At 35.8% G+C, this 10807-nt stretch overlaps 1 protein-coding gene across 1 annotated transcript in view; it reads right to left on the bottom strand.

Moving 5' to 3' along the window:
- The window catches only part of LOC138695378 (trichohyalin-like), a 66500-nt gene that overhangs the window by 32197 nt on the left and 23496 nt on the right, over positions 1-10807 (bottom strand). The window contains exons 19-21 of the mRNA XM_069819795.1: positions 10563-10670; positions 10271-10345; positions 4518-5052 (exon numbers count right to left, since the gene is read on the bottom strand). Coding sequence (XP_069675896.1) covers positions 4518-5052; positions 10271-10345; positions 10563-10670 — 718 coding nt within the window. The remainder of the gene's footprint in view (positions 1-4517; positions 5053-10270; positions 10346-10562; positions 10671-10807) is intronic.

The following is a 10807-nucleotide window of genomic DNA, read 5'->3' as shown; positions in this document are numbered from 1 at the left end:
AATAAAATATTAATTGACTTACCAAAATACAACTGTCTTCAAATGTATTATTGTACCATCTCAACATTACAAATATTACGCTAGATGCATGCTAGATGGCAGTAGTGAGCAATGACTTCTCGTCGTGAAGTTCTCGATCTATTATACACGATGGCAATGTTACTAGTCAAGAAGACATTGTTGATTCAGTTTCATTTTTATTACAATGCAACATTCCACTTCAATTATCCGAATCCCAGTAATCAGCGTCACTTGACAGATGATCTATACTAATAATAAATCTATAGCCGAAATTTTTCTGGTAATTTTCGATTTTCCAAAAATAATTGGTCCTAACATATACAATTAACCACCCTGAAACCGAAAATCGCTTTTTTTTTAATTTTTGTTTGTATGTCTGTCTGTCTGTCTGTCTGTTTGTTACCTTTTCACGCGATAATGGCTGAACGGATTTCGATGACAATTGGAATATAAATTAAGTTCGTTGTGACTTAGATTTTAGGCTATATGGCATTCAAAATACATTACTTAAAAGGGGGGTTATAAGGGGGCCTGAATTAAATAAGTCGAAATATCTCCCTTATTATTGGTTTTTGTGAAAAATGTTACATAACAAAAGTTTCTTTAAAAATAATTTGCGATAAGTATTATTCCTTGAAAAATGTTGATAGGACTGATATTTAATGAGATAAATGAGTTTTAAAATTAAAATAACTGCCATCTAAGGCTGTGTAATGAATTAAAAGACAAATGACGTGGACAGCAACAATCGAAAGCTATGAAAGATAGCCTAAAGAGAATGTTTCTGTGTTTGTATGAAGTAATATCGGAAGCAAAATTAATCGATTTGTATAATTAATTATTATTTCACCATTGGAAAGTGTAGTTTCTCTAGATGGACATAATGCTATAATGTTATTACAGTAACTTCTGATATAATATAATATAATATAATATAATATAATATAATATAATATAATATAATATAATATAATATAATATAATATAATATTATATTATATTATATTATATTATATTATATTATATTATATTATATTATATTATATGTAATATTATATAATATAAGTTATTTGAAGGGATCAGAACCATATTGGGCCAAACGCCATTTACTGAATACGTAGAAAACATGGGTTAAAATTAAGTTATTACCATAATTCAATGGAAACCTATAACAAGTAAAATAAAATATACACATTAAATCTAAATGATGTCAATCTTCATTAAACTGTGGTTGCATGTAATAAAAATTAAGAAACATGTTAAAGGAATTGTCTTTGCACCAAATGAGTGTCCCTGGACCAAAATGATCGCATTTTAATTATTTGGATGCAATTTAAATTAAGTAACATATTAAATGATTTATCCTTCTATCAAACAGGAATGTTCCCTGGATCAAATATCCTTACTAATTACTTTATATTTATTTCTAACGGGTGCAGCGGAGCACACGGGTACGGCTAGTATTCAATAAATCTTAATATTAAACAATCTCTGATACGTGACTATCCATAATATCATATAGCAGAAGCTATTAACATAACCTAACTAATATACACAAGTGTTAGAAAAGTTTTAATTAACGACGATGACATAAAAAATAAATATGAATAATTTTAAAAGGAATAATTATTGAATGTACAATTTTCAAATTTGAAGTGGTTGGTGGTTCAATTGATGTTATATTGGACGTGTGCGTAATAGAAGTGGAACTCGTTGATTTAGGCCTACATGGTGTATTCAACTTATTCAGAATTTCCGAATGAATAATTATTGAGTGTACAATTTTCAAATTTGAATGTGGTTGGTGGTTCAATTGATGTTATATTGGACGTGTGCGTAATAAAAGTGGAACTCGTTGATTTAGGCCTACATGGTGTATTCAACTTATTCAGGATTTCCGAATGGTGCTCTTCATTTATTTGTAAATCGGATTTCAGAAGATGCATAGGTATGATCAGTGATTTTTATTAATTCTTGTTCTTGAATGCCAATGTGAGTCATATTTGAGTGGTTTGTAATTTTATATATATATATATATATATATATATATATATATATATATATATATATATTTTTTTTTTTTTTTTGACGTCCAGACCAGCGGAGTTTCAAATGTTGGCAAACAAAGAAACAAATGCTAGGGACGCGATAAAATTAAACAAATGCTAGGGACGGGATAAAATTAAACAAATGCTAGGGACGCGATAAAATTGTGCGATAAGCAGCCATGATTGGTTGAAATACGTCCTTTCGTACCGTTTTATTGGTCAAAAGTAGTATGACGTAGTAAGAATGTAATAGTCACTATAATTCTCATTATATTGATTTTATATTAACGATTTATGACATTTTGTCCTTATGGCATATTCAGTGGGTTAATCATAAAAGCCTCCAGTGACAATTCATTGTTGAGTTATAATGATTATTGTAAATGAACGTGTGGCTGACATTTCATTACCGATACATGCTCCTTTTTCCAAACTTTAGAATGAGACATTAAAAACATTCAATGTTAGAATTTTTATAAACACAAGACTGGAAACTAGCAGACGAAAATGAACGGCAGACACTGAGCAGACGAATTGTTAAGAAATACAGAAAAATAATGCAGTGACAAGTGAAGTACAGTTTTTATATACACGAGAATGGAAAACACAGACCTGCAATGAGTCAATATTGTGTTGATGATGTTCGAGGACGTTTAGCGAAATCATCAAAGAAATCGTGAAACTTATAGCTAGCTTCTTCGGTGATCGCCTAATCTCAAAAATCTGTAGCCCTCCAGATCACCGGACTTCTTCTTATGGGGTTTACTTAAGGACACAGTATACAAGAATAGACCGCGGTCACCTGCTGAACTTCGTGAGGCCATTAGGAATGAAATCAGCAACAATGACGAGGATACACTTCGGAGAACGTCACTGAATATGGTGGTACGAGTACAGTTGCGTATGGATGCAGGTGGAAGACAGTTACAATATTTACTATGAGGAATCGCCCACAGTTACTCTGTAATTCAGAACAAATTGCACTCGTTTGCTATAGTTCATTAAAATTGTAACGGTTTATGTCAGTGACCGTCATGTTCCGTGCTCTGTGACGTCATACCACGGAGCCGCCACGCTCTTTGCTCGGAAAACTCTGCATACTGAGCACAGCGTGGAGAGAAGGTTCAACTGAACAGTGGTGGTACGGCGCCTATGCACTGACAGAGCGCGATCCATTCGTCTGAGGTAGTATGGGAACAGCACAATTACAATACATTTGTACGAAAACAAAACTGTACAACCCTGATAAATCAACGTAACAAAATATTTCTGTTTGTAATCAAATTTAATATACTTATAATAATATGAAATTCATAATACAGCCAGCTGCAGAAGCGTTCGCATTATGTAAATGAGGCTCCGAAACTGCTATAAATATACAAATATAGAAATAAATAATTTAAGCAGTACTACAACACTTTGTCTACTCGGAAACTTGCAAACAGTCCAAGTGTTTTTAACAGACATTTTTTGAACTATCTAGGCCCTACCTTGGTGAGTAGTATGCAAAGTATACTTCAACTTTTGAAGCACACCATCACTTTGTGTCATTACGGTGCCCAAGCTAATTGCTTTGTCGAGATCAAACTGTGTTATGGGGTTTGGAGGAAAGGCGAAGTGTTTGATTTGTGGCAAGCTGTTTCAGCATGTAAAGAAGTTCAATATACAACGCCATTATTCTGTATGCCACACCAATGATTGTGACAAATATGGGGGAGGAGATCGGCAAGTACACATGCCTCAAACTAGCAAGCTGTCTCGTTCGCGCAGGCGCATAGAGCACTTCTCCCCTACCACTGTCCGCCTACTGCTGTGCACTGTGGACTAGAACGGTACAGCTCAGTTCTAATAACAGTTGAGAAGGCTACATAGGGAGGGTACATCTTGAATACATTGTCAAGAGGTCAACTTTTCAGATAATATGACTATACCTAGGTATCGGAGCCTAGGTGGGCCCCCTCCGTTAGCTCTACTACTTCCCCTCTCCAGGCAGCTTCCTAGTTTGAGGCATCTGTACTAGTGCAGCAATTGAAAGATAAATTGTTAAGTGAAGCTAGGGAACACACTGTCAGTGAATCAATGGTAAGCTTAAGGCTTAAGATATAGGATTTCATTAGCCATTGCAAAGAACATGCGTTCTTTTAATGACGGGGAATTTGCCAAGAATGTTGCCATCATGACCGCAGAGTAGTTATTCCCTAGCAAAATACAGGAATGTGATTCCATCAATTTATCTCCAAGAACTGTCGTATCATTGCTGCACTGACGCCACTGCGCTGGTGCGTGTTAACAGTAATACGACTCAACTGCTCGCTCTTCCAAGCTCTTGAGGCCTGACTGGCTCTTACGTCATAACTGCAGCTTCTGCCGGCCACTGGTTTATATGGATCGCTATTTAGTAGGCCTAACAATGGTATTGCTGTCGTGGTGGCAGCACTGCGCCTGCTCAGGACTCCAGCATCGCCACCACTTCTGTGTGCTCCCAGCGACGCGCCACATCCAGGGCCGTCCGTCCCTGACTGTCCCTCGCCCCCCGCTCAGCGCCATGCTGCAACAGCAGCTGCACCACTGGGGCGCTGCCCCTCCTCGCTGCCTGATGCAGGGAAGTCCACTGGTCATTATCAGGCTCGTTGGGCCGCGCCCCAGCTGTCAGCAGAAGCTGGCACACTTCGCGGTGCCCACTGTATGCAGCCACGTGCAGAGCAGTCCAGCCAGATACTCCCGCCCTCAGATCCAGCTGCGCCCCGGCAGCCAGCAGCGCCCTGCAGGCACCGTGGTGGCCTCCCCATGCAGCCAGGTACAAGGGCGTGCGGCCACCACGATCCATGGCACTCACTTGGCTGCCTGCGTCCAGAAGGACCTGCACTTCGTGCGTGTCCCCCCGCTTCGCTGCCAGGTGTAGCGGAGTCCTTTCAGCTTTGTCTGCCTTCTCCAGGTCGGCCCCGACCTCACGCAGGAGCCGCACAGCTGCAGCCCTGGAATCCTGAAGCAAGCAAAACAATCTGTCAAAGGAAGCTCAGTCAACTGTGGTATGTCCAAAACTACTCCCGACCTGACAATTGGCGCCTTTAGCATGTTACCATGGCAACCATTCAAATCAACCAATCACGAGAGACGCGTGACCGTGGTAACGGGACGGTGTTGCCGTGTCTGTTTACAAGTTGCACGTGAATATTGGCAACTCGTCATAAGATAATTTTCTAACTTGAAATCTTTCAAATCCAAGTTAGACAATTATCTTATGACGAGTTGCCAAACTAACTTACTATTATGACAAGTGTTGTATTGCATGACCCTAGGTATTCACATTTTTTTATGTTCTAGTGATATTTAACTTATTTTATATTTTTGTTTTAATATTTTCCGATAATGGTATATCTATAATGTGATAAGTTGAGCTATATATAATCATAATTTTCCTTACTGTGTGTACCTAAAAATATTGTATTCCTTGTATGCTTTGTACTTCAGTATTTTATTACTATTATTATTATTATTATTATTATTATTATTATTATTATTATTATTATTATTATTATTATTATTGTTATTATTATTATTATTATTATTATTATTAGTACTACTATTCTTATTTTTTATCATTATTATTATTATTATTATTATTATTATTATTATTATTATTATTATTATTATTATTATCAATAATTGTCTTATTTTTTATACTTTGTATATATCATTTATTTTGACCTGCTGTTCACATTTTATTATGCTTTTTTCTTTCTTTCTGTATGTTATATATTATGTCTGATTTCTACTTACTTGTTGTTTACATTTTATTATTATTATCTATTCAGTTTTGTGTGTAAAATTGTAGTGTACTTTGTAAATTTGTAGTGTTTTTTGTAACGCAGTTTTACTCCTGGTTGAGTGTTAGAGAAGGCCGTATGGCCAGGTTAAATAAATCATTATTATTATTATTATTATTATTATTATTATTATTATTATTATTATTATTATTATTATTATTATAATCTCACGGTCTAGTGGTGAATATGAATACAGTGTCCGGAATTACTTTGAGTTGGCTGGTTAGCGCGTGCTTTGTGTGAATTGAAAATATGATTTAGTTGTATTATTGTTTTAGTGTCTCGATAATTATTGTGTTTAAATTATATTACACGTATTATCTTCGTTGTCATTGGTGGAGTGTGTGACTAGTGTGTGTTTTCTAGTTTCTGTGAGATTTTCTAAACAGGTGACTTGTGCACTGTCGGAAGGAAGAAAAGGCAGGCGGAGGACAAAGAATATTGGACAAGGTGCCCCGTTAAAGAGTCAAGCGCGAGAAATGGTGTGTAACGTAAGAGAGTATTTTGAGAGGGAAAAAGATTATGGTGGGCCTCTTTACCGTTGGCGCAAATCGTCCTATTATTTTTAATCATAAATATTTTTACAGTTTACAGTTTTTTCATCGCCTTTATAACAATATTATATTGAAGAATACCGGCACTCATAAAAGTAAAGGCTTAGCATTAAATTTAAACCTGTTTTTACAGTTTATAGTTCTTTCGACGCTTTTCTAACGGTATTACATTGAAGAATACCGGTACTACTACTACTACTACTACTACTACTACTACTACTACTACTACTACTACTACTACTACTACTACTACTACTAATAGTAATAGTAAAATGAATAATAAAAATAATAATGTACACTAATTTTAATCCGTAGTGTTCAACAAATTGGTTAGAAATGTCAGCCGTTCATTACTGCACTCTATCGGCAGCGCGCTGCCTTACACGAAAGATGGGCAACATGGCAACACTGCTCCCTCTTCTCTGTAAACTGTCAAGTCGGAAATAGTTTTGGTCAAGGTTTAGGTTGTAGCAACGAGATAGAAAGAGATCTTTCTAACTCGTTGGGTTGTAGGAAGAAGTGAAAGCACAGTCTAGTAGATACAGTCACGCAACTCATACGTATAAAATATGCCAACATTTGACAGCTGGCGCGACAGTAGCCCTCTAGCGGCAGTCAAGTTAAAAGTGTGCACACGACATATGATAACACATCAGAAAATGGGTTTTGCGTAATTTATTTTATATTTTTATGCTATACAATAAGTGTATATGGTTCATACTAATTCTGCTTTAGAATTCTGGAAGAATTTCACACGCAGTTAATCTACAAGTTTCAGAAGCTGGGAATAAACGTAATTCTTTCTGCTCCTTACAACTGAATCATGGCCCTGATCACGTATCATGGTTTGAAATAATATAATTGTTTGTACGTGGATGGTTAATTCAATTCATTCCTAAATATATTTATAAACCATTGGAACTCTATATTTCCTGTGAGAAGAGTCAAAATTGTAGGGCATATCTCGTAGGGTACATCCCGTGGTGAACTCCTCTCCCTATTTCCTGAGAAATTAACTATTTTCCATATCGCAAATTGGGGTAAACTCGGCCGCTGAGGTAAACTTAAAAATAAAAAAAGGGGAAGATTTAAACCTTAATTTGACAGATATTGAATTATGAAGTTCATTATTTTTCAATTTTTTTTTATTATTATTTTGACTAGCTAATAGTGCTGATATTATGGTTTAAATTTTTATGGAAAGTTTACCGCATTTTACATTACATTTCCAGTTTTCACACATAAGCTTAATTTTAACTTACCCTACCTATATAATACGTAATTTACATGCACTTACTGTTATTATGACGTAGGTGAGAACAAATAAATTAACACACAATTAGATTGAAAAAATTGCAACTTCAATTAACTCAGAAAATGTAGGCCTAATTTTATTTCCAGAGCAGAAGTGGTGTAAGTCAAAAATGGGTAATGAGGGTTAAAGTAAACATTCTGTAAAATACAGCGCAAAGTAGCAGTTAATATTGAATTTATTTAAACTATTAGTAGTCAGTGAATAGCACGAAGGATATATTAATTGCTACTTTGCGCTGTATTTTACAGAATTTTTACTTTAAACCTAATTACCTAATTTTGACTTATACCACTTCTGCTCTGAACGGCTCAAATAATCACTGGGAATGTAAAATCAACACCAATAACAGTCATGCAAATTATTACAGAAAAGATTGCTTTTTATATTAAATTTAAAAAGGCTCTTTTATTTCTTGAGAACTTAATACGTCTGCCACATGAATCTACACCAACACATCAGAAATTTATCGACACAATCTGGATTTATTCAAGAAGTGAATATTTTGCAAAAGGATTATAATACGCCATGAATCCTTGAAAAAATTAACACCATAATCCCTACTTGAATGCAATATAACATTCAACTTTTGAAAAATATAAAGAAAAAAAAAACATGAATACAAAAATTATGGCATTACTTGCATTAAAAACTGTAGATACATTATCCAAAATCGGAATGGTTACACATTTACACATGATCTCTGCAAAACAATAATATACTGTAACAGGTATTTACTTTGTTTTTATTTAAACTCTCCTTCCTGACATACAAATAGGTAATTGATAACTAATAAATGTTTTATAGAACACAATACGTAGGCTACCTACAACGTGGATTATAGGTTATGACTGAGTTATGATTTTCTCTTGGTCTTTAGGGAATCTAAAGAACGATAAATTCGGAGATTTAAACTTGTTGTTACTGCAATTTTCGTCATTGCACACATTGCCTTTATTCCGACGCATGATTAAAACATTATTATAACATCTCGCATACTTTTAAAGCACGTGCTGGCTGTATCAACCTTACGACCAGTGCCTTGCCTGCCGCATGAGCGCTAGTGTCGTGAATGTTGGCAAAAAAAGTGTTGAAGTTGCGCGATTGTATATATTAGACTGTGGTGAAAGTGAAATGTCAGTAGCGGTAACAATAGCAATACAACTAGCAGTAGTCATTATTACAGTAATGTCAATACTAATAACAATAGTTGTACAAATGGCAGTAGGAAAATTACAATAATGTCAGTACTAATGACTCTAGTACCACAAGTGGCATTAGGAATAATTAAAAAAAATCAGTAATAAAAGTCAATAGTACAATTAGTGGCACTAGGATTAATTACCGGGAGAGTAATGCCAGTAATAAAACAGTACAAGTGGAAGTAGAAATAATTACAGCAATATCAGTAGTAAGAATTGTAGTAAAAGTGGCAATAAAGATTTATTACAGTAACGTTACTGGTCCCGAAAAGACAAAGTATAAGATTATGTCTCGTGACCAGAATATTGTACGAAATGCAAATTGGAAATTTATCCTTTGAAGAGGTGGAAAAATTAAAATATTTTGAAGCAAAGGTAATTAGTATAAATGATGCTCGGGAGGAAATTAAACGCAGAATGGGAAATGCCTGTTATTATTCGGTTGAGAAGCTTTTATCATCCAGTCTGCTGTCAAAAAATCTGAAAGTTAGAATTTATTAAACAGTTATATTACCGGTTGTTCTGTATGGTTATGAAACCTGGACTCTTACTTTAAGAAAGGAACAGAGGTTAAGGGTGTTTGAGAATAAGTGCTTAGGAAAATATTTGGGGCTAAGAGGGATGAAGTTACAGGAGAATGGAGAAAGTTACACAACACAGAACTGAACGCATTTTATTCTTCACCTGACATAATTAAGAACATTAAATTCAGATGTTTGAGATGAGCAGGGTTGATTACATGGTTGGTTTTTTTCGAGGCTTTCCCCAACCGTAAGGTGAATGACAGGTAATCTATGGCAAATCCTCGGCCTCATCTCGCCAAATACCATCTCGCTATCAACAATCTTATCGACGCTAAATAACCTCGTAGTTGATACAACGTCGTTAAATAACCAAATAAAAAAAAGTATGGGCGAATCTAGAAATGCATATCGAGTGTTAGTTGGGAGGCCAGAGGGAATAAGACCTTTGGGGAGGCCGAGACGTAGATGGGAAGATAATATTAAAATGGATTTGAGGTAGGTGGGATATGATGGTAGAGACTGGATTAATCTTGCTCAGGATAGGGATCAATGGCGGGCTTATGTGAGGGCAGCAATGAACCTTCGGGTTCCTTAAAAGCCATAAGTATGTAACGTCACTGGCCACTACTAATGGCAGCATTGCACTGGAATAAATACAGTTTAGTTAACATTAGACAATGTCTGTGAAGATACTGTGCTATTATTGTGTGTAGTAAATAAAATGAAAAACTGTACGGAAAATCCCCTCGTAACTGTAACCATGGTTACAGCTCATCACTTACTGCTTCGTGCTGACGTTGCCTCTCGCGTTCAGCCTCCAGTTCTTGACTGAGCTTCGCCAGTTCTTGTTCCTTACTCTGTAACAGAAACAAAACGTGGTGAGAAGAATATCAGTTCGTTAGGGGAAAGTCGTGCCTGGAACATAAAGGTAATGTAGGTATTCTAGGAGAAAATCACTACGCCAACACTGATGAAGACGGAGTCAGTGTATTTGATACCTAAGGTACAGAACGAGCGAATGGATCTCCAAAAACTCTCCCATAATTGTAACCATGGTAACAGCTCATCACTTACTGCTTCCTGCCGACGACGCTCCTCGCGCTCAGCCTCCAGTTGTACAGATTTTATAAAGATATTCAGCTCTAGTTCTTGTTTGAGCGTCGCCAGTTCTTGTCCCTTACTCTGTAACAGGAACAAAACCTAGTCAGAAGAATATCAGTTCCTTAGGGGAAAGTTTTACCTGAAACATAAAGGTAATGTAGGTATTCTAGGGAGAAAATGACTACACGAACACTGATGAAGACGGAGTCAGTGTTTTT

This window comes from Periplaneta americana, chromosome 2 (assembly GCF_040183065.1).
Source record: "Periplaneta americana isolate PAMFEO1 chromosome 2, P.americana_PAMFEO1_priV1, whole genome shotgun sequence".
NCBI classification, from domain to species: Eukaryota; Metazoa; Arthropoda; class Insecta; order Blattodea; family Blattidae; genus Periplaneta; species Periplaneta americana.
The sequence above is the reverse complement of the archived record's forward strand: the minus strand, read 5'-3'. Positions and strand labels throughout refer to the sequence as shown.